This window comes from Mustela erminea, chromosome 3 (genome assembly GCF_009829155.1).
Source record: "Mustela erminea isolate mMusErm1 chromosome 3, mMusErm1.Pri, whole genome shotgun sequence".
Taxonomy (NCBI): domain Eukaryota; kingdom Metazoa; phylum Chordata; class Mammalia; order Carnivora; family Mustelidae; genus Mustela; species Mustela erminea.
In genome coordinates, this window is record NC_045616.1 from 86,307,543 (window position 1) to 86,332,469 (window position 24,927).

At 40.7% G+C, this 24,927-nt stretch overlaps 2 protein-coding genes across 2 annotated transcripts; both read right to left on the reverse strand.

Moving 5' to 3' along the window:
* Positions 1-4,165: 4,165 nt before the first annotated feature.
* Positions 4,166-6,815, reverse strand: PCDHB3 (protocadherin beta 3). Its single transcript, XM_032336455.1, has one exon. The coding sequence runs from the start codon at positions 6,607-6,609 to the stop codon at positions 4,267-4,269; it is 2,343 nt and encodes a 780-aa protein (XP_032192346.1). The 5' UTR covers positions 6,610-6,815; the 3' UTR covers positions 4,166-4,266.
* Positions 6,816-9,335: 2,520 nt separating this feature from the next.
* On the reverse strand, positions 9,336-12,935 carry LOC116586451 (protocadherin beta-2). The gene has a single exon (XM_032336451.1). It carries the CDS (start codon positions 12,504-12,506, stop codon positions 10,113-10,115), a length of 2,394 nt encoding a protein of 797 aa, XP_032192342.1. The 5' UTR covers positions 12,507-12,935; the 3' UTR covers positions 9,336-10,112.
* Positions 12,936-24,927: the final 11,992 nt, after the last annotated feature.

Below are 24,927 nucleotides of genomic sequence, written 5' to 3' on the forward strand. Positions count from 1 at the left end.
GCTCCTCTTTTTATAATTGGATTTGTGAAGGACTGGTATTAATTTTTTTTTTAAGACTTTATTTATTCATTTGACAGAGAGACACAGTGAGAGAGGGAACACAAGCAGGGGGAGTGGGAGAAGGAGAAGCAGGCTTCCCACCAAGCAGGGAGCCCAATGCAGGGCTGGATCTCAGAACCCTGGGATCATGCCTTGAGCTGAAGGCAGATGCTTAATGACTGAGCCACCCAGGAGTCTGTGGTGTTAATTTTTTTAAAAAAGATTTTATTTATTTGACACAGCGAGATAGAGAGAGAGAGAGAGAGAGAGAGATCCCAAGCAAGCAAAGAGGCAGGCAGAGAGAAAGGGGAAGCAGACTCCCTGCGGAGCAGAGAGCTCAGTGCAAAGCAGGGCTCAATCCCAGGACCCTGAGATCAGGACCTGAGCCGAAGGCAGAGGATTAACCCACTGAGCCACCCAGGCGCCCCTTAAACCTCAGTAGAATTCCAGTTCTGGGCCTTTAAAAGTTTTTAAAAAGTTTTCTTGGAAAGTTTTTGATTACTGATTAAATCTTGAATAAGATAAGACATTCAGCATGAAAAAATCCATTTGCCCAAAGATTTAAAAAATTTAGGCAATTAAAATGACAATATTTAGACAACACAATTTTGATTTTTTTAAATAATAAACCATCAATTGGAAGTTGAGTTTCTCATCAAAGCTCTTTCTCATAGATAATCCTTGTTAGCTGGAGATAACTGACTTCAGCAATCTGAACCCAATAGTCTCTGACATTCCAGTCAGAAACCTCTCACATTAATAGTTCTGTAATGAAGTCCAAATGAAGTTGATATCCCCCAAATGCTAAAAAAAAAAAAAAAAATGGCAGTCCACTGAGGGTTTCCTGTTCATCCTCCATATCACTGAGCAAGAGCAGAACATTGAAAGAGGAAGATGGCTGAGTCAACTCAGTGATTAAGAGAACAGAGAAACTGTCAGCTGAGAAGACATCTGTGGAGGTTCAGTGAATGACAGGTTAACCTGGGATAGGTCCTAGACCATGTCAAACAGAGGTGACATCTAGTCTTTAATAACAGCAATGGTTTGTGCCTCGTTGTGCCTATGACTTTGAAGCTTAGATATGTTTCAGTGCTCCATACTTCAAAGCTGTGGGCCCACATGCTAAACATGAAGCTTTGGATCATTGACAAAATAGTCCTGTAACTCAGATTGCCATCCAGGTTACCACCTTGTTCTGTGTGGCACCAGCTCAGTGCATAATACAAGATAGCTTTGCAGCAAATCTTCTTGGTCATCCAGTACTACCATGTGCAACACTGTCATATCTATTAATCAAGACCTTAATTTTTTTCCTGTAGGTAATCCCCGTGTATCAATTACTTCAGTTACAACTCAATATTCCTCAGAACCAGCTTGTTTACTCTGCAGATTAGAAAGTAAAAAATGTCTCCATTAGCTCCCCTGTCTATAGCCTCAGCCATTACCAGGACAAACAGGAGGCAGAGGGTGACCTTCTCTATGAATTTGCCTCATGGAGCAAATGCAGAGCAGGACCATCTGAGGAAGACTGGGACACTGATCAAACGCATCATTAGGTGTTGGTCTCAAACTTCTACTTGTGTGTGACAGAGCAGAGCTAAGCTTCTTAATTAAGGCTTAGACTTGTAGAGCCTGGGGCTGAACCCCACCCTGAAATTCCTTCTTCCGCTCTTCCACAAGACTACCAAAACCAGTACTGGTATGAGGGAAACCTCCAAAGAGGATGAGTTGTCAATAAAATATCACCAAGCAAATGAGGATGACTAACAGAATGAAAAACGGACTCAACAGATAAAAGAATGTATACATAAGAAATAGAGATTCAGAACAATATGGAAAGAACTTGAGTAAATGACATTTAATTTCCTCAAACAAAAAAGAAGGAGATAACAATTGTGAATAAAAAAACAAGTTGTTGGGCCCCTGGGGGGCTCAGCGACTGCCTTTGGCTCAGGTCATGATCCAGGAGTCCCTGGATTGAGTCCTGAATCGGGCTCCCAGCTCCATGGGGAGTCTGCTTCTCCCTCTGACCTTCTCCCCTCTCGTGCTCTCTCTCTCTCTCAAATAAATAAATAAAATATTTTTAAAAAAATAAAAAAACACAAGTTGTTGTGAAAGCTGACCAAATATGAGTTAAAAAAAAAACAACCTAAAGTTACTGAAACAAACAAACAAACAAAAATCAATATATTGTGTAGATCTCAGGTTGGGACCTAGCAAGTACCAGAACGTCAAGAATAAAGAAAAAAAATCTAAAGCAGAGTAAAGAAGGGACATCGGGCTGACTCAGTTGGTACTTGGGTCCCGAGTTAGAGCCTCATGCTGGGCATAGAAATTACTTTTTAAAAAATAGAGTAAAGAAGTTTACAGATAAAAAAAGAATGACAATTACACTGATTTTATACTTTTTTTATCCACAGTGTTGAATACTAGAAGAACAGAAGGAAAATGAGTTTAAATTAAAAAATCTATGTTCGGGGCGCCTGGGTGGCTCAGTGGGTTAAGCCGCTGCCTTAGGCTCAGGTCATGATCTCAGGATCCTGGGATCGAGTCCCACATTGGGCTCTCTGCTCAGCAGGGAGCCTGCTTCCTCCTCTCTCTCTCTCTCTCTCTGCCTGCCTCTCTGCCTACTTGTGATCTCTCTCTGTCAAATAAATAAAAAAAATTCTTAAAAAAAAAAATCTATGTTCAACCAAACTATTGGCTAAGAATATCAGCATTAGACATAAAAGTAATTCAGAATTACAACTAACAGATCTCTAGCTTTAAAATATATAGGAAACTACTCTGAAAAGCAAGTATAAATAGATAATAAAAGTAGTGGGATATACAAAAACGTTGACATTTTTAAAGTCCTCATTTATAAGGAGGGGCACCTGGGTGGCTCAGTGGGTTAAGGGCTCTGCTTTTGGCTCAGGTCATGATCCCAGGATCCTGGGATCCAACCCACATCAGGCTATCTGCTCAGCAGGGAGCCTGCCTCCCTTCCTCTCTCTCTGCCTGCCTCTCTGCCTACCTGTGATTTCTATTAAATAAATAAATAAAATCTTAAAAAAATAAAGTCCTCATTTATAAGGAAAGCCATATTTAAGGACTAAGAAAGATTTATAAAAGGTATGCTAACTTACTTCACTAGTTTTAACCACTGGTAATTGAGTAATTGACATTCACAATCTACTTTTTTTAAAAAAAGTGCTTTCCTGAAAAATTTAAAAAATGATGCTTAGGCTGGGACTCCTCGGTGGCTCAACCTGTTGAGCCCAGGACTTGGTTTCCCCTCAAGTTATGATCTCAGGGTCCTGAGATGGAGCCCCACCTCCTGCTCCCTGCTAAGCCGGAGTTTGCTTGAGATTCTCTTTCTCTCTCTTTCCTTCTGCCCCTCTCCCACTCTCTCGCTCTCAAATAAATAAAGAAATAAAATCTTTAAAATATGACTTTTGGGCTGATAACATTTATATCTCAGAATTTATAAACTAAATTGTCATCACATCAGATGCTTCACTAAACAAAGTTTTCATGCAAAATGGAAAGGCAAATCTGTTGTTCAAAATGCTCTAAACTTAAATTTTTTTCTTCAGTCATCATGAAAATACTCTAGGCAATTCCAAGAGTAATTTGACTTATAGCTTATATTTTGTGTGCATTATTGTCAGTGTAAATGCATATAATTTTGAAATATTAATTGACAATGTCAAAACAGACAGTGAACTAAATATATTACTTTCACTTGACTACTATGTCCTTAAAAGCATACTGTACCTTAAAGAAGGTACATCTTAAGGAAAACAAATTTTTACCAATCCACAAACTTCATTAACTACAAAGCTGCTTTAAGTATGCTGTAAAGAACAATGTCTGACTGTATTATACAGGGTAAATTATAAGATTACTAGTGTGCAACTCTATCTACATTGCTCTAGATATAGAATTTGAGATGAGTTCCCTAAAGCAAGCCTGTTAGAAATCTTCATTAAACCAAAATGAAAAGTATTTTTGCTCACCTATTAGAAAAAGGAAAGGAGGCAGTAAGACTGCCTTAGTAAGAAAGGAAGCAGATGAAAGAAGAATATGCAAGGATTAACAACACAAAGTAAAATCAATATATAAACAAAATGTTATATCAACTAGATTATTGGTTCCAAAAGAAAACAACCATAGCCAGACAAATATTTTTTTCACTATTCTGTAAATGAAAACTATTCTTAAAATTGGAGCTTTGCTGAAGTCTCACTCAGTATCTTGAACCAGACCATTGGGAAAAATGGGCTTGAGGAACTTGAACTCATTGGTCCCAGATCCTCCCTTCAGACACACCTCATACTGGTAGCTGTGGGAAAGGGTCCCCGCGCCGCTGACGTCCACCAGGTGGCCCGGAAACGGACCCTCGGGCACCGAGCAGCCGCCCCCCGACGCCGCCCGCCTCCTCCTGCACAGCCGCACCGCCACGAACACCAGCACCGAAAACAGGAAGAGCGACGACACGGACGCCAAGGCCACCACCAGGTAGACGGTGAGCGGGTCGGCGCGGGCCTCGGCCGCCGCCGCGTCCGGCAGCGGCAGGTAGGGCTGCGAGAAGCCGTCCACCAGCAGCACGTGCAGCGTGACGCTGGCCGACAGCGGCGGCTCGCCGTGGTCCCGGACCAGCACCAGCAGCCTGTGCTTGACGGCGTCGCGCTCGCTCAGCGGCCGCGCCGTGCGCACCTCGCCGTTGTGCGCCCACACGCCGAACAGCCCGGGCTCCGTGGCCTTGAGCAGCTGGTACGACAGCCAGGCGTTCTGGCCCGAGTCGCCGTCCACCGCCACCACCTTGGCCACCAGGTAGCCCGCCTCGGCCGCCCGCGGCACCAGCTCGGTGCAGGGCGCCGAGCCGTTCTGCAGCGGGTACAGCACGAACGGCGCGTTGTCGTTGGCGTCCGCCACCAGCACGCGCACCAGCGCCTGGCTGCTGAGCGCCGGCGAGCCGCGGTCGGCCGCGCCCACGCGGAACTCGAACGCCTGCAGCGCCTCGAAATCCAGCGACCTGAGCGCGAACAGCTGCCCGTTGTCCGCGTTGATGGACACCAGCGAGCCCAGCGGCAGCTGCGGGTCGTGGGGCGGCAGCAGCGAGTAGGTGACCTGGGCGTTGGCGCCCCAGTCTCTGTCGGTGGCGCTCACGCTGCCGATGTGCAGGGCGGGGCTGTTGTTCTCGCGGACGCGCAGGGTGTAGGTCGTCTGGCTGAAGGTCGGGGCGTTGTCGTTGACGTCGGACACGGTCACCGTGAGGTTGTGCTGGGTTTTCAGCCTGGGGGTCCCCAGGTCGGTGACGGTGATGGTGATGTTGTACTCGGCCTGGCTCTCTCTGTCTAGTGCTCCTTTTGACAGTAGGGTGTAAAAATTCTCTACTGATGGTTTTAGGACGAAGGGGAGATTGTTCTCGATGGAGCACATAATTCTTCCATTGTCTCCAGAGTCAGGATCTGAAACACTGAAAACAGCCACCACAGTCTCTGGCGAGTTCTCAGGGATAGGGCTGGTAATTGAGGACAAGGTCAGTTCTGGTGGGTTGTCATTCACATCAACCACCTGAACTATCACTGTGGTTTTTCCTGAAAGGCCCCCCCCATCCTTGGCTTCTATGTCCACTTCATAAGTATTCATAACCTCATAATTCAAATATTTGACTAGTTGGATATCACCAGTAATTGAATTTAACTGAAAAGTTTTGCGAATTTCTTCAGAAGCATGAAAAAATGCGTATGATACTGTCCCAAAATTTCCTGTATCTAAGTCAGAAGCTGAGACAGTGACAATAACAGAGTTAATGGGACTGTTCTCTAGAATTTGAACCTCATAGAGTGACTGTGTAAATTCTGGGGCATTGTCATTTATGTCTAAGACCAGAATGTGGATCTGGGCGATCCCCGACCGGGGTGGAGAGCCCCCATCTAGCGCGGTGAGGGTCAAAACGAGCTCTGGGTGCTCCTCACGGTCTAGCGCTTTGTCCAGCACTAGTTGTGGGTACTTTCTTCCATCCCTACGATTGCGTGTGAGAACATGGAAATGGGAATTAGGAGCGATTGTGTAGTTTTGGAGACTGTTTCTTCCCACATCCAAGTCCTCAGCATTTTCCAAAGGAATTACGGTTCCTGGTGGCGTGTTTTCTAAGAGTTTCAGCTGCATTTCATTTTCAAAGAATACCGGAGAATGGTCGTTTACATCTACGACCTGAACCTCATTTGTAATAAACTGCAAAGGGTTTTGCAGTAATATCTGAAAGTGCAGTAAACATGGCTCCGTGTGGCCGCATAGCTCTTCCCGGTCCAATTTCTCATGCAGGAGCAAATCGCCGGTCTGATGGTTGAGCTGAAAATGCTGTTTGTTCCCTTTAGACACAACTTGGGCTCCCCTCACAGCCAGTTCCCCTACTCCTAGCCCTAAATCCTTTGCTAGGTTGGCTATTAAATAGCCCCTCTCTGTTTCCTCAACCACAGAGTAGCGTCTTGACTCAGACTCAGTCAGAGACCCGCCCAGAAAAACAAAGAGAAATAGGACTTGCCTTTGTCTAAGAAAGCGCTCCCCTCTGGCCTCCATTGTGTTTTCGGCCACGTTCTTCCTGGAGATATTGCCAAACTAAGCGTCCGGCAGTGCTAACAAACTCAGTTTTTGCCTTCCAACCTTTGAAGAAAGTCTAGCGAATAATCCTTTCCAAGGCTCAGATTCGCTTGCTTAAAATCTGCCCAGACTTTCAACCCCCTAGTTTACGTGCCTTACAGAGTGCGCACAATGCCCGTGGTTTAATTCGCCGTTTTAGTCAACAGCGCCACCATGCGTTCACTGGTAGCTTAAAAATTACTTAGAGAACGTGCTATGTTGGGCCACCCGGTGGATGGGTGTTTTGATTTTTTAATTGCTTATTCCCCTTGATAAACGGAGTAGCCCATTTGATGCTACTGGAGGAGGTTCTTGTGTTAAATGAGTTAAAAAAGAAACACAACCTAGGGAAATGAAATGCGTTCTTTAAAAAGAACCCACTGTCTTTGATAAGAGTCCTCATTTACATGTTTTCGCTGATTTATATGATTTTGCTGTTAGAGCTACTCTTCCTGCCCATCTGCAGTTATTACTCATAAACTTTAAAGTATTTTGCTCTAAATTCTAAATGATATGCATCATATCCTACTTGCATTTTCCTCTTATTTTCCAGATTTTGTAAAGTGTCCATGAATGAGTTACATTTTTTTTATGAGTTACATTTATAATCAGGAAAAAATGCTATGAAATATGACTTCATGCAAGGTGATGAAAAATTATAATAGGTCATGTCATGGTCAGAGGCCCAAAATGCCCAGTTCCTTTCAAATCTTCACAATCACTCAAGGAACACAGATAGTTCTCTTCTTCTTATTTCGCAGTAATTTTACAGTTGCTGGTTTCATCTATGTAAACTATATTAACTGTTTCATCTGTATAACTGTTTTGTCTGTGGAAATACGTTGAGTTTGTAGAAGTTAGGCATATAGTGGTAACAAGGTAAATCGTGTCTATATATCTTATAGTTTTCCATCTAATGGGGTGAACAGACTTTAAATATATGTTCAAACAAACTGTGAAAAGTGCTATATAGGAAATGTACTGAATGCACTGAAAGCATGCAGTAGGAGGACCTGACTCAATGGGTGGTTGGTGAAAAAGTTTCATCAAAGTTGTGCCACTTAATCTGGAAGATGAAGGATAACATGTTTGTCTTACAGGCTAAGTCTTACAGACTAAGACTGTAAAATGGGAAGAAAACATATATGAGAAACTGATATGTAAAGGCCTGCAACAGTATAGTATAGCTATTCTAGATAATAAAAGGACAGTGTACCCAAAACTTCCTGTCTCAAGAGTAAGTGGGAATAGAATGATGGAGAAATAAACTGTGGGCAAATAACAGATGCTTGGATTTTATTCTAAGAATAAAAGGAAGATATTCCAAGGTTTTAGGCAGAGACGTGAAATAACTCAAATATCAAGAGGTTGGCCTAGCATCTTCATAATTATCAGGAATGTAACATGGAGGGTCACCTATTAGGATTACTCTTACCACTAGTAATACTATAAATAACAGCAATTATACTTCTGTATCTTTGTAGTACCTTACTTGATCATAATTTCAAGCTATAGAAATAGCTATTAGCATTTTGGGGGAACTGAAATTATGTGATTTACCCAAGATCCTACTAAGTATCAGCAGTGCTCCACACTGCTAATCTCAAAAGGACGACTTTAAAATTCATATTGTAATTTTAATGGTATAGCTCATGCAAATAAACATAAAATGACACAAGAATTTAAATATAGGCTGAAGAACATTAATAGCTAAACATGTGTTTTAATGTATAGATCTGAAATTGAACTGCAAGAAATAAAGTTGGATGAATCATTTAGGAATTATACAAGGAAATTGAAACTATAAAATCAAAAACACAATTTCCCCATATATATTCCTTAAGCTAGAAGGCAGGAGAGGAAGCTCAAATTAGGAAGAGAGAAAGGAAAAATATATTGAAGGAAAGAGGGACTGATAATGGCATAATCTGTCAGTAACAGTGATCAGTTCAATTAATAACCAAAAATTATATATGTAATTCCTTATACATCAGAGAGCATTTAATTCTAGCAAAACTTTGTTTTATGAGTATTTCAGTGTCTTTAAATATCAAAATATCACAAGATGAAATAAAGACACTTTTCTTTCAATCACTTAATTCAAAACTTTTATTGAGAACCTATAATCATTCAATTACTGAGCTAATCATACAGTAAATGGGGAGTTATTGACAAACATATTCAAGAACCTAAAAAGAAAAAAAAAGGCTTTGAAAAGCCTAGGGAACTGAAAAGGGAAAGACCAAAATAGTTAGTGCAAAAAAATATATATATATATAGCCAGAATAAGATAAATCTTTTCCACATAGGATTATTTCCAATGGAATCATAAATGCTCCAAATTTTTTGAAAAAATGCAGTGCCAAACTACATTCGAAGTTTCTAAAATTTAGTCAAGGACAAAGATTTATTTCCTAATATCTTTTCGATTTTAAGGATGTGCTCAAAGTTAACAGATGGTTTGTAATTGCTAAAACTGGTAACTTTTAAGGGGAACCGAAATGAGCAAAGGTTTAAAGAAAAAAAAATATTTTATTTTTTAAAAGATTGTATTTATTTATTTGACAGACAAAGATCACAAGTAGGCAGAGAGACAGGCAGAGAGAGAGGAGGAAGCAGGCTCCCTGCTCAGCTGAGAGCCAGATGTGGAGCTGGATCCCAGGACCCTGGGATCATGACCTGAGACCAAGGCAGAGGCTTTAAGCCACTGAGCCACCCAGATGCCCTAAAGAAAAAAACTTCAATAGCATGAAGAATTGCATGGCTTTGAAAACAACTGAACATGCTATTTATGTAGCTAATTTGAGAATATTAGTGGTTGACCAAGCACTTTTGATGTGAATGGTTTGTAGAATCCAGCAGCCAAGGTTGTCACAATCTCTAAGGAATCATAATCTTCATTTATGGACACTTTAAGGAAGTACATATTTAGAAAAGTGTGGTAGGTTGCTTTGTTATTAATGAATATGCATATATTAATGGTTTTAGTCAATATGAATTAACAGAATAAAAGTTATACTAGTCTAAAAGAATATACAAACACAAATATTCTGGGTTGGAAAAAGAATAAGCTTATGTAGCGATTGCAAACATTTAAAAATGTTTAAAATTTTAAGTTCTGCAAAATCACCTAGGAACTGCGGAAGGTGAGTTTGGGAAAAGGTGCTCTAACTTAAAAATTAAAGATTTCCGAAAACACAAAAATTTACCTTCACACTTTAAGTTGAATTAAGTTACAGTGAGACTAATCAACAAAAAGAAAACAAAGGAAATTTGCATTCCTTAAAGCACAAGTGAACACATTTAAACACCAGTAACATGCACTAAGTTGGAACAGGATAGCTGCTTACCAAATAAAAAGAACCCCAATGGACAAGGCAGTAAAAAAGAACTTCCTACCAATTAACTGAGACTAGGCTCAGTAGACCCTTATTATCTAATACTTAATTGAATTCAAAATTATCCCTGAAACTGGGGCTTGCTTCACTAATCCTCTCCTCACCCAGAGCAAGGAAACTGGGAAGAATTGGCTTGAGGAACTTGAATTCATTGGCTCCCGTGCCTCCCGTCAGACACACCTCATACTGGTAGCTGTGGGACAGGGTCCCCGCGCCGCTGACGTCCACCAGGTGGCCCGGAAACGGACCCTCGGGCACCGAGCAGCCGCCCCCCGACGCCGCCCGCCTCCTCCTGCACAGCCGCACCGCCACGAACACCAGCACCGAGAACAGGAAGAGCGACGACACGCACGCCAAGGCCACCACCAGGTAGACGGTGAGCGGGTCGGCGCGGGCCTCGGCCGCCGCCGCGTCCGGCAGCGGCAGGTAGGGCTGCGAGAAGCCGTCCACCAGCAGCACGTGCAGCGTGACGCTGGCCGACAGCGGCGGCTCGCCGTGGTCCCGGACCAGCACCAGCAGCCTGTGCTTGACGGCGTCGCGCTCGCTCAGCGGCCGCGCCGTGCGCACCTCGCCGTTGTGCGCCCACACGCCGAACAGCCCGGGCTCCGTGGCCTTGAGCAGCTGGTACGACAGCCAGGCGTTCTGGCCCGAGTCGCCGTCCACCGCCACCACCTTGGCCACCAGGTAGCCCGCCTCGGCCGCCCGCGGCACCAGCTCGGTGCAGGGCGCCGAGCCGTTCTGCAGCGGGTACAGCACGAACGGCGCGTTGTCGTTGGCGTCCGCCACCAGCACGCGCACCAGCGCCTGGCTGCTGAGCGCCGGCGAGCCGCGGTCGGCCGCGCCCACGCGGAACTCGAACGCCTGCAGCGCCTCGAAATCCAGCGACCTGAGCGCGAACAGCTGCCCGTTGTCCGCGTTGATGGACACCAGCGAGCCCAGCGGCAGCTGCGGGTCGTGGGGCGGCAGCAGCGAGTAGGTGACCTGGGCGTTGGCGCCCCAGTCTCTGTCGGTGGCGCTCACGCTGCCGATGTGCAGGGCGGGGCTGTTGTTCTCGCGGACGCGCAGGGTGTAGGTCGTCTGGCTGAAGGTCGGGGCGTTGTCGTTGACGTCGGACACGGTCACCGTGAGGTTGTGCTGGGTTTTCAGCCTGGGGGTCCCCAGGTCGGTGACGGTGATGGTGATGTTGTACTCTGCTCTTGTCTCTCGGTCCAGAGCTGTGTTTGTCACTAGGGTATAAAAATTCTCAACAGAAGGTTTAAGGAAGAAAGGGAGATCATCTGGAATGGAGCAAACCATTCTTCCATTGTCTCCAGAGTCAGGATCTGAAACCCTGAATACAGCAATTATGGTCTCCTCCAAGTTTTCTGGGATGTGATCGATAAATGTTGACATAGTCAGTTCCGGAGGGTTGTCATTCAAATCCATCACTTGGACAAACACCACGCAACTTCCAGAAAGTCCTCCACCGTCTGTAGCCTGAACATTTAATGTGTAAGTCTGAGTGGATTCGAAATCCAGTTTCTGTGTTAAAAAGAGTTCTCCTGACTTTGCATTTATTTGAAAAGTTTTGCGGATATCTTCAGAGGCTTGGGAAAATACGTAAGATATTTCTCCATACGTTCCAATGTCCAAATCGCTAGCAGAGACTATGGCAACGGGGAATCCAATGGGGCTGTTTTCCTGAACTTGCACCTTATAAAACTGCTTTGCAAACTCGGGGGCATTATCATTGATGTCTAAGACTTCGATGCGAACCAAGGCAGTGCCTGTCCTGGGTGGAGTCCCGCCATCCAGTGCTGTGAGAGTTAACCTGATCTCAGCCTGTTCCTCGCGATCCAGAGCTTTGTCCAGTACCAGCTGTGGTAATATGCCGTCAGGACTGTCTTGTAATTTAAGATGGAAATGGGAATTGGGGCTGACTGTGTAACTTTGGAGACTGTTGCTTCCTACATCTAAATCCTGGGCACGTTCTATCAGGAAAGTAGTTCCGGGAGTGACACTTTCTGAAATTTTCAAAATTATTTCTTTATCTAGGAACACCGGGGAATGATCATTTATATCTCTAATCCGTAGCTCAGCCTGAAAAAACTGCAAGGGATTTTCCAGTAACACCTGGAAAGGTAGCACGCATGGCTCGGCAAGGCCGCACAGTTCCTCCCGGTCCAATTTCTCATTTAACAACAAATCCCCGGTCTGCCTATCAAAATGCAAACGCGTTTTTTTCCCTTTGGAAATGACTCGAGCCCCCCGTGCAGCTAGCTCATTTACCTCCAGCCCCAGGTCTTTTAACAAATTGGCCACAAAAGAGCCACTCTCCGTTTCCTCAGCCACTGAGTAGTGCTTAGGCTCAGAAGCAGCCTGAGCTATGCCCAGCAAAACAAAGAATATCAAGACTTGCCTTTGTCTCAGAAAGCGTTCTTTTCCCTCTCCGGCCTCCATCGCTTTCTGGTCTCCCAGCAAACTTGACCCAGTCTCAGCTCGCGTCGTGGCGGACTCTATCACCTAGTATCTTGCGGGTACTGTCATAAGTGGAGACGCCTAGGGCCCCGATTTCCCGATGGAAACACCTTAGAAAGCCTCCCCTTCCGGCTTGTTTCTTTAGCATAGCATCTGGGTTAAGGAGCGCCGGCTGGCAGCTTTCTCTCTTCGTTCTACTTTTAATGCTGCAGCGCCACCCCGCGTCCTTTCCGAGTGTTTATTTTATCCAAAACATTAACATCCTACTCCTTTCAGACAGAGGCCAATCTAAATGGAGTATTTTCATGTAGTGTCTCAACCTTTTATCTGTATTTCCAAAGACTTTTTCATTGCACCCATAGTGACCATGGCATTTCCATTCCAGTTTTCTCACAGATCGAAGGGGCATTTTTTAAAATTGGAAAACACCAACTTGAGAAACTGAAAGGGAGTAACTTCAGTCCCAGGATGAAAGAAGGCTTTGAGTAGGCAGGTTCCTGTTTTTATTTAGAGGTTGGGTGTGTGTGCGTCTGGGTGGTGGCTAGGTTACCATCTTCATGCTCAAGAGAAACAGAAAACTATACAAACTCAGGGAAAGTTCAGTATTCAAATAACTTTCTCATGGATGTGAAATATTGTTCTTACTTCTGTATCTCTCTTGCACTACTCTCTCTTAACATTTCCCTAAAATTTGACACATTTGGGCCACACAAAAATCTCCAAAAATAGTTGGAAAATTTCTTCATGTGAATGTATCAACGTTTTTATTTTATTTTCTAACAGATAAGGGCACTTTTAACATAGCCTCAAATCAGTTATCACATCTAGCAATGGTAATAATTTCATAATAGCAAATAGCAAGTATTGAATTTTCCCCAATTATCTTTTTTAAATATCTTCTTAGAGATGCTTTGTTAAATCGGGTACCAAACAAGATATGTATGTTGCAATTTGTTGTTAGGTGTTTAAAATTTCTATCTTTTTGTATTTAAAATATTTGAAAAAAGAAGTGAGTTTTCAACCCAGAAAAGCCATGGAGGAAATTTAAATGCATATTGCTTAGTGAAAGAAACCAGTCTGAAAAGGCACATACTCAATCACTTGCAACTACATGACATTCTGGAAAAGGCAAAAGATAAATTAAGAAGATTAGTAGTTGCCAGATGGAAGGAGGAGGTGAATTAAGAGGTAAAACACAGGATATCTGGGAGGTATTGTTTCTCTATGATACTGTAATGGTAGATATATAGCAGTATGTGTTTGTCAAAACCCATAGAACACAAAGAATAAACTCTAACATAAACTACAGACTCTAGTTAATAATAATGGATCAATATGGGTTAATTAATTATAATAAATGTACCACACTAATGCAAGGTGTTAATACTAGGGAACTATGAGAGAAAGTGGTTATATGGGAACTCTTGTACTATCTGCTCAATTTTCTGTAAAACCCACAACTGCTCTAAAAAATTAAGTCTATTTAATTAAATATTTGGGGGAACCTGAGTGGCTCAGTTGGTTCAGTGCCTCTTGCCTCTTGATTTATGTTCAAGTCATAATCTTAGGGTTGTGAGATCCAGACCCACATCAGGTTCCATCCTCGATGGAACTTAAGCCTGCTTAAGTTTCTCTCTCTCTCTCTCTCTTCCTTTGCCCCTCTTCCCCACTTGTACTCTTTCTCTCATTCTGATAAAAAAGTTCAATATTTGTATTGAGAAATGTTTCTAATATATAGAAAAGTTAAAAGAATTAAACATACTTCTACCCTCCATCCAAATTTGAAACTTATTTTTACCATATTTACCATATTTGTTCTATCTGTATATTTTTATATTTTAATTCTACATACAAATACCTGCACTTCACCTCTAAATATTTCAGAAGACATCTCCTAAGTCTAAGGACATTATCCTACATAATCATGATCCCACCAGCACACTTAACAAAATTAACAATGATTCCATGATATTATCTGAAATCCAGTCCCCATTAAATCTCATTATTTTTCCATTATTCTTTCTCAGTTTTATTCAATTTTGATAAGGACTCATATGTACTCCTGAGATCCTTTTACAAACATACTTTTTAACCACTTATTATAAATAATGTCTTAGAAAATTCATTTTTAAACCAAGTTTCAGGATTGTATTAGGTGTTGAATCTATTTATTCTGGAACAGTCCCCTTTTATGATAATGAATTCTTTAAAGTATCCAGACCTATTGTCTTGTAAGATGTTCTACATTCTGAATTTGTTTGATTATTTCCTTGTGGTATCATTTAACCTGTTCCTCTATCCCCTGTAATTTCCAAAAAATTGTCATAATGGTATAACGCTTTTTAGATCTCCCATTTATTTTCTGCAGTTGGGTAAAAAAAAATACCAGGCAATCACAGATCCCTTTTCTTAACATTTAGAAAATAAATGCCTACTTGTATTTTGATATTATTATTTTCATGACTATAGTTATATTAATATCATAGTAATCCCAAAATATTAAACTCATTTCATAGGGAGTGTTCTGGCACGTAAGGTGGAAACTGTGGGCCTGTTGTAACACTTACTTTGCTTTTGACTCTATTAAGGATACAAACAACTAAGTTCTTCCATAATCTATCAAGATTTTTTTTCAAGATTTTTATGCAAGTTTCCCTTTCCAAACCATTAGTTGCATATTTGTTCTGGGGAAAGAAAGTAGCTTCTTCATTTCCCCTGCTTGAGTGACCTTTATTTTGAAATCCTGTTTACTTGAGCTTTGTGAAATAAGTATCTTGCCTGGTACTGGCAAGAGTTGGATGCTTAACCAACTGAGGCAGCCAGGTGCCCCAGGGATAGACTGGTTGTTTTGTTTTGTTTTGTTTTGTTTTTTTACATCAGGACAGTATATTTTCCAGAAAGTCTTTCATGATTGATGATCTTGGAATACACACTGTTCTTCAATATTGCTTTAGAATCTATGGGTTTTATTAGTGGGTTTTTAAAAACCAATATCTATGCTTCATTAGAAGTTTTCATTAAGTCTTTAGTAGCCCAGAAAAACCTTAAAGATATTTCTCTGTTATATCTTATATCCAAATATCTGACAAACAATGTGGCAGCCAGGGAGGGAAGACTTCTGGGATTAATAATATTATCTGTATTATTAATAAATAAATAAATATTAATTAATAATATATCTGTATTATTAATAATAATTTATAATACAGCTGGGCAAAATAACTGACAACGAGCAACTTTTCTGATGAAGACCAGTGCAGACTTTGATCTGGCCAACAGTAGTGACCATCCAATACTGTTATTCTTAAATTAAACTCAATCTATTTCTTTTCACTGAGAAATCTGCCATTCCAGTTTTGGATATTTCCTGCGACCATTGTTCTGGCAGTTGTCAAGAGTAGACATGGGAATCGGCATTCAAGGTATACTTATGAATACTATTGTTTATATCCAAGTCCTGCCATCTTTATGGACTTTGGTTGCTACATGAATGCTCTATTGGATTTCTGGCAGTATTCTCAAGTCCAAGAACACTGGTGAATTAGTTATATCTGTGAATCTCAACTCAGAAAAATGCAAAGGATTTTACTTTAGCAACTACAAATTCAGCATCTATGTCTCAATCTGTATACCAACTCTGGATCCAATTTCTATTTATGTATTTACTTAGATAGCTTAAGCAGGCTCGATGCCCAGGGCAGAGCCCAATACCGAGCTCAATCTCATGACCCCCAGATCATGACCTGTGCCAAAATCAAGAGTTGGACGCTTAACCCACTGAGCCACCCAGGTGCACCCCAATTTCCATTTAGTAGCAAATCCTGAATCTGTTGGTTTGAGAATGCTGTCTTTTATCTTTAGAAATATTACTTACCCCCTCATATTCACTCGCTGCCCCCAGAGAGCAACTACCATCAATAGCTTCCCCACTCTCAGGCCCAAAATATCTGTGAAATTAGCAATGAAGGAACCACTCTACAGTGCATTTGGAATAGAATTCTGCAGCAGTTCAGTTTCCTCAATGGTATATGCTAAGTAAAATAGAGTAAACAGAGTAAGTTTGCCTTAGGTTGGGCTTTAAGTATTCCCTTATTCCTTCTAACTTCTTAGCAAACATGGCTTTGCACAATTCAATTTGTGATAAATCAAATTTATCACACTAATATTTCTTTCTGTTATTTATACCACCACAGTCTCAGGCTTCCAATACAACTCTCAAAGTCAGGATAGTGTAATATGGAGCATACAGTACAGTATCTGCAATTGGGCTGCTCTACCATCTAAGCCTTCAGTGTCATTATTAGGCCTCTCTTAGTTTTTCAAATTCTCCAGAAAAATAGAAAAAATTTTTTAGAAAGGTAAATGGAAATATCAATTATTTTGTATTTACATAATATGCTTATTATCCAGTGTGTTGGATAATGTGTATTTTATTTTTTCAGCAGCTATTATATATACATTAAAAATCAACAATTAGATTTCACTGAGGCATATCATGCTTTTGTATCCTCTGCCTTTGATAATTCTAAACTGTATTGGAGAGTATTAAACATTGAGGCAAAGAAAAGATGGGGGTGTTCTGCCACTCCATATTAAATGGCACTTCCTTTTAATGTATTGGAGATGCTGAGCTATTAATTGCTAAAAATGCATTATTTTTGTTATTAATAAGAAAACTTAGCAAAAATGAATAAATACAAATTTAGCATAATAATAAATAAGCTACACAGCAACTCAGTGGATTACCCCTTAAATAATGAGACATTTATTTCTATCAATCACTTTTCCCCTGTGATTTTATATCTGTATTTGATTTTGTCTCATTAGTGTCATCAAAATAAAATGAATATCAAATAAGTAAAATCTACATATTGGTAATCAAATAGTTATTTGAATTTAGGAGATGGACAGCAGTCTGGCTGAAAAGTAGACTCCCACAATTTATGGGCCATCACCTATGAAATATCAAGGAAAGCAAAAAATGACAAAATACACATGCTGGCCTCCACTGGGAAGACTTCCCTCTTGAAGATTATCATTTTATGGATAGATTGGGATGAGTTTCCTTGTCAAGCATTGGGATACCTCCCAGCATAGTCTATACAAAGTGTTAGGGCTAACTTATCTTTGTGAAAGATGAAATTAGGCCTGTGGAGAAAACAATGCACTCTTTTTCTGTACTTAATAAAGAGGCTACTGCTTCTAAACCAAGACCTTTGTGAAGTAAATAAAAAGATAAAAACAGCTAAGTCATCAGTACTTGCTGATTCTAAATTAGCGTCACTATGCTTCAGAAGAAAAGAAAATACTACTAAAGGTAGAGCCATAAACCAGCAACTATGCTATTCAGAAAGGGATGTTTTCCTCTACTTTTTATCCAGACTCCAAAAGCAAGAATACCAAGGATGATAGCTGTGTCTACCTAATTAATGTCTTATTTTCAGCTCCAAAGAACTTAATTTCATTGAAGATAAAGTGATGTCACAAGCACGCATCTCTCTTCTCTCTGTTCTGCATTAGTTTGGCAGAGTAGGGAATATTTTTAACATTTATGGGGAAAACAATCTGTAAGGAAAGAACAAGATATTTTCTTTTTAGTCCAGAGTGTTTTAGATGATGATCCTTAAAGAGGTGAAGTCTGTTTCTGGAAGTTTTTTAGGATGAGCAGACAAGTGTCAACATGACCAATTCTATGGAATTGTCATCCAACAGGAGTGTCATCCAACATCATTCACAGGGAAAAAATTTCTGACAGTATTTCTGTTGTGAATTTCCTGAGTATTCTCCCTGTAGTCCTGAAATGGCCTGGTAAATTTCCTGCAGTGCATATTTATAATGCACAAGTATCAGCAGTAATTAAAATGTTTGGCGAGTACTTTCCAGAGGCTCGGGGATTTAGCGAGCCTGGAGAATTCAGCGAGCAGTTTCTTAATGATTTACGAAGACCACATCTTCAGCAGAGACTTCTGACAACCAGGTTACGGAGGGGCGTGCCTCTCAAGGGTTTTCACTGGTTGTCAGCATTCGGACCTAGGAGGTCCCAAACTAGTGCTGATTACTACCACCCCTTTCTGTAACAGTTAAACTTACCTTGGGTTGTTCTTCATCCAGCGAGTTTTCCCCCACGAATGAGCAAATTACTTATCCCACTATTGCATCGCACTTTACTGTGAGAATGGAAATTGAACTGATGGTGTAGTTTCCAATGACATAAAATTCACCTAAATCTCATGCATGTCTGCGGTGCACATTCTGCAACTTTCAGAAGAATTATTCAAAGAGAGAACATTCTAGACTCGTACCTTTTGCCCAGAAAACCAAAAAAGAAGTTTACAGGTTTGGAAATGCAGAGCTCCTACAGGTCTGGTTTCCTGTGGGAGAAAAGGCTCTTCTTTGGGAGGATCTAAAATATTCTTGGATCTCTTTGGAAACCACTCTGCTCCCATGTGTCCTCCCACAGGTGCACAGATGCTTCCTTTCCCGCGGCCAGCGCCAAATCTCCGGGACGTTCGGCCATTAACAGCCGCCTTCCTTTTCCTGGGCCGCCGGCAATACGCCCCGGAAGAAAAGGAAAATTCAACACTCGCCTTTTCTGCCAGCTTTCTCTCTCGCACAGTTTCCTGCACATCCTCTGAGTGCGTTGTCTTTAATAAAAGAAGAATTGGGAAGTCGTGTAAGAGGAATAACGTCAACTTATGTCTTGTCCTCATTCATTTGAAGGAAAGTCTGAAATCTGAGCTTGCAGCCGACGTTTCCCAAGCCGCGTCCATCCCCAGTACCTTTCAGATTTCGTCTTTTCTAAGATGGAGTCTGCGGAAATGCCAGGCTCCTCCTCCTACTTTTTAGCCTGTAGCACCACCAGGCGTCCAAACGGAAAACTTGGTGTGTACCGCGCTTTCCGGCAGAAACTGTCAAAATCGTCATCGTCACGTCTTCTAGTGGCACAGTTCTTACACGATTTCTTCATATCACTTCTCCGATTTTTGGTTTAACCAGTGTGTAAAGAAACAATTAATAGTGTACGGTTTTATTCATTTCTAATTACCAGTTGCTTTATCATATTATCACAGCTGTACGATTTGAGAGTAACTTGAACTGGATTTCTGCCCTTTCAGACAGGTCACCCATTTGGCCACGCACCTGATGAATTTATTAATTCATCAGCAGGTGTTTGTTTGGGATTATATTCAAGTCCTGCAAAATGTATTGGGGATATAAAAATTGAGTAAAGCCTGGTGCCTACACCCCAGGAAGTTACAGCCTGGAAGGGGGACACAGATAAAGAGACAATTATGATACAGGAGGTAAGTGCTAAGATAGAGATCTTCACAGGCATGGTGACCACTCAAAAGGGAAATTTAAGTAAGAACAGAAATGATGTATCAGGAAAGGAGGTGAAGTTTTTAACTAGTTGAGCTAGCTGGATTTTATGGTACCAGCTTAAACACAAACCCATTGAAATTATTTTCTACTGCAGATGAAGTACTTGTGATTTTGCAAGAAATGAGAGTCTCTGAAAAGATGGGAAGGTCATGGCTTATGTGAAATGCAATGCAGTCTTTCAGATAACAGCACAGGGCCTTTCATGAAGTGGCATGGATGACCACTGAAAGGCTAGAGATGAACCCTTGTAATCAATTTGATCTGGTACACATAAACTAATACTCAATTTAAAAGAGAGTTCTGCAGGTTGTGTACGTGCATGTGTGAGTAGTTTGTTGTGTAAAAACACCATCTTTTAATGTGGTGATTAAGAGTATGGGCTTTTATAGTCAAAGGATTAATATTAAAATCCTGCCTCTACTACTTCATATATTTTATTCTATTACTTCATATATTTTAAGAGAATCACCTAATCCCCTCAAACATCAGTTTCCTCATGTGAAAAAAGTGGATATAATAATGTTATCTACTTCATGAAGTTGTGAGAACTTAGTGCAACAGTACTTACAAGGGAATTTTTTTAAAGTAACCTCTATGCCCAACCTGGGCCTTAAACTCAAGACCCCAAGATCAAGAATTGCATGCTCTACAGACTGAGCCATTCAGTCACCCCAGTGAAACAGTGCTTATGAAATGTTCAGCCTAGTGCTTGGAACATCACAGTGTTTCATAAATGCTAATAATTATTAGTGGTAATACTATGAAAACAGGAACTTATCAATAGTCCTGTAGCTCTATTTTTAATGTCTTGAGGAACCACCATACTGTTTTCCAGAGTAGCTGTACCAACTTGCATTTCCACCAACAGTGTAAGAGGGTTCCCCCTTCTTCATATCCTCTCCAACATTTGTTGTTTCCTGTCTTGTTAATTTTGGCCATTCTAACTGGTGTAAGGTGGTATCTCAATGTGATTTTGATTTTAATTTCCCTGATGGCAAGTGATGTGGAGCATTTTTTCATATGTCTGTTGTCCATTTGGATGTCTTCCTTGGAGAAGTGTCTGTTCATATCTTCTGCCCATTTCTTGACTGGATCATTTGTTTTTGGGTGTTGAGTTTGGTAAGCTTTTTAAAAAATATGTTTTAAGATTTTATTTATTTATTTATTTGAGAGATTGAGATCACATGTAGGCAGAGAGACAAGCGGGGGTGGGGGGAAGCAGGCTCCCCGCTGAGCAGAGAGCCTGACGCGGGACTCAATCCCAGGACCCTGAGATCATGACCTGAGCCAAAGGCAGAGGCTTAACCCACTGAGCCACCCAGGTGCCCCTGAGTTTGGTAAGTTCTTTATAGATCATCGATACCAGCTCTTTATCTGTAATGTCATTTGCAAATATCTTCTCCCATTCTGTGGGTTGCCTCCTAGTTTTGTTGACTATTTCCTTTGTTGTGCAGAAGCTTTTTATCTTGATAAAGTCCCAAAAGTTCATTTTTGTTTTTGCTTTTCTTGCCTTGAGAGACATTTCTTGCAAGAAGTTGCTGTGGCCAGTGTCAAAGAGGTTACTGCCTGTATTCTCCTCTAGGATTTTGGTGGATTCCTGTCTCACACTGAGGTCTTTCATCAATTTTGAGTTTGTTTATCTTTGTGTATGGTGTAAGAGAATGGTCCTGTTTCATTCTTCTGTATGTGGCTTCCAATATTCCCAGCATCATTTATTGAAGAGACTGTCTCCTTTCCATTGGATATTCTTTTCTGATTGGTCAAAATTAGTTGACCATAGAGTTGAGGATCCATTTCAGGGCCCTCTATTCGGTTCCACTGATCTATGTGTCTGTTTTTGTGCCAATACCATGATATCTTGATGATCACAGCTTTGTAATATAGCTTGAAGTCAGGCATTGTGATGCCCTAGTTTTAGTTTTCTTTTTCAACATTCCTCTGGTCACTAGGGGTCTTTTCTGGTCCCATACAAATTTTAGGATTGTTTGTTTCAGCTCTGTGAAAAATGTTGATGGTATTTTGATAGGGATTGCATTGGATGTGTAGATTGTTCTGGGTAGCATAGACATTTTCACAATGTTTATTCTTCTAATCCTTGAGCATGGAATGGTTTTACATTGCTTTGTGTCTTCCTCAGTGTCTTTCATAAGTGTTCTGTAGTTTCTAGAGTATAGATCCTTTACCTCCTTGGTTAGGTTTATTGCTAGGTATCTTATGGGTTTTGGTGCTATTGTCGATTCCTGATTGATAAGAAATTGATTCCTTAATTTCTCTTTCTTCAGTTACATTGTTAGTATATAGAAATGCAACTGATTTCTGTGCACTGATTTTGTATCCTACCACATTGTTGAATACCTGTATAAGTTCTAATAATTTTGGGGTGGAGACTTTTGGGTTTTCCACACAAAGTATCATGTCATCTGTGAAAAGATAGAGTTTGGCTTCTTTGCCAATTTAAATGTCTTTTCTTTTTGTTGTCTGATTGCTGGGGTTAGGAATTTCTAGTACTATGTTGAACACTAATGGTGACAGTGGGCATCCCTGTTGCATTCCTGACCTTAAGGGAAAAGCTCTTAGTTTTTCCCATTGAGAATGATATTCACTGTGGGCTTTTCATAGATAGCTTTTATGATATTGAGGTATTACCCTCTATGCCTATACTTTGAAGAGTTTTAATCAGGAAAGGATGCTGTATTTTGTCAAATGCTTTTTTTGCATCAATTGAGAGGGTCATGTGGTTCTTGTCTTTCCTTCAGCAATGTGCTCTATCATGTTGATTGATTTCCAAATTTTGAACCACCCTTCCATCCCAGGAATGAATCCTACCTGGTCATGGTAATAATCCTTTTAAGGTACTATTACATCCTATTGGCTAGGATTTTGCTGAGTGTTTTGGCATCAGTGTTTATCAGGGATACTGGTTTGTAATTCTCTTTTTGATGGAGTCCTTGGTTTTGGGATCAGGGTAATGCTGGCCTCATAGAACGAGTTTGGAAGTTTTCCTTCCATTTCTATTTTTTGAAACAGCTTCAGTAGAATAGGTACTTTTTCTTCTCCAAATGTTTGGTAGAATTCCCCTGGGAAGCCATCTGGCTCTGGACTATTGTTTTTGGGGAGTTTTTTGATTAACGCTTCAATTTCCTTGCTGGTTATCGGTCTGTTCAGATTGTCTATTTCTTCCTTTTTCAGTCTTGGTAGTTTAAAAGTTTCCAGAAATGCATCCATTTCTTCCAGATTGTTTAATTTGTTGGCATAGAGTTGCTAGCAATAATTTCTAGTAATTTTGCTTCTATTTTCTTAGTATTAGTTGTGATCTTTCCCTTTTCCCATGATTTTATTGATTAGGGTCCTTTCCTTTCAATGCTTTTTTAAATTTCCCTTTACACTTCTTCCTTGACACATACATAATTTAAATGTGTATTATTTAGGGTTGAAGTGTTTTGGAGATTTTCATCTTGTCTATTACCAATTTCTAGTTTGCTTTTATTGTGGTTGCAGAGCAATTTCTGTATCATTTTAATTACTTTAAATTTGCTGACGATTGTTTTATGGCCAGGATATAATCTAGCTTGGTATATGTTCTGTGAGCACTCAGAAAGAATATAAACTCTGTTCTTTTTGATCAAGCATTCTATAAATGTCTGTTGGATCCTACTACCTGATGATATTGTTGAATTCCTTGGTTTTTTTTTAAGATTTTATTTATTTGACAAAGAGATCACAAATAGGCAGGGAGGCAGGCAGAGGGGGAGAGGGAAGCAGCCTCCCTACTAAGCAGAGAGCCCAATGTGGGCTTGATGCGGGGCGTGATCCAGGACCTTGAAATCATGACCTGAGCTGAAGGCAGAGGCTCAACCCACTGAGCCACCCAGGCACCCCTATTGTTGAATTCTTGCTGAGTTTGTCTGCTTCTTCTTGTCAATAGTTGAGAGAGGTGTCGAGGTCTCCAAACTACAGGTGTGAATTTGTCTTTTTCTCCTTTCAGTTCTATCAGTTTTTGGTTCACATATTTTGCAGCTCTGTTGTTTCATACATGTATATTTAGGATCCCTATGTCTTCTCCTTCTTTTTTTGTTTTTTAGGATCCGTATGTCTTCTTAATGAACTGACTTTCTTATCACTCTATTATGTTCCTTTCTGCCTCTGGTAATTCTCTTTCTCTGAAATCTCAGGTATTAATATGGCCATACCTGCTTTCTTTTATTAAGATATTTATGGTTTATCTTTTCCCATCCTTTTACTTTCAACTAGCCTGTACTGTTATATTTGAAGTGAATTTATTACAGATAGATATACTGAAATGTTTTTTAGTCCATTTTGCCAACTTGTCTTTAATTGGTGTACTTTGATTTTTTTACATTTAGTGTAATTATTCATAAACTAGGGCTTAAGTCTGCCATTTTATTTTTTTAAAGATTTATTTATTTATTTGAGAGAGAGCATGCACATGTAAGCAGGGGGAGGGGCAGAGGAAGAAGGAGAGAGAATTTCAAGCAGATTCCTGGCTGAGCACAGAACCCAATATGGGCTCAATCTCAGGACCCTGAGATCATAACCTGAGCCAAAATTAAGAGTCATATGCCTCACCAACTGAGCCACCAAGGAAACCCTGCCATTTTATCTTTTTTTAAAGATTTTATTTATTTATTTGACAGACAGAGATCACAAGTAGGCAGAGAGGCAGGCAGAGATAGAGGAGGAAGCAGGCTCCCTGCTGAGCAGAGAGCCCGATGTGGGGCTTGATCCCAAGACTCTGAGATCATGACCTGAGCTGAAGACAGAGGCTTAACCCACTGAGCCACCCAGGCGCCCCAGTTATTTTTTGTTTTCTGTTTTTTGTTTCTGTTTTCCTTTTCTCTAGCTTTCTGTAGGTTACTTGACCACTTTTAAAATTTTGATTTTATCTATAGTGTTTCTGAGTATATTGCTTTATAAGGCTTTTTAGCAGCTGCTTCTAAGTATTATACATAGATAACTTCTCACAGTCTACTGGTGTCATCATTTCACCTGTTTGAATGCA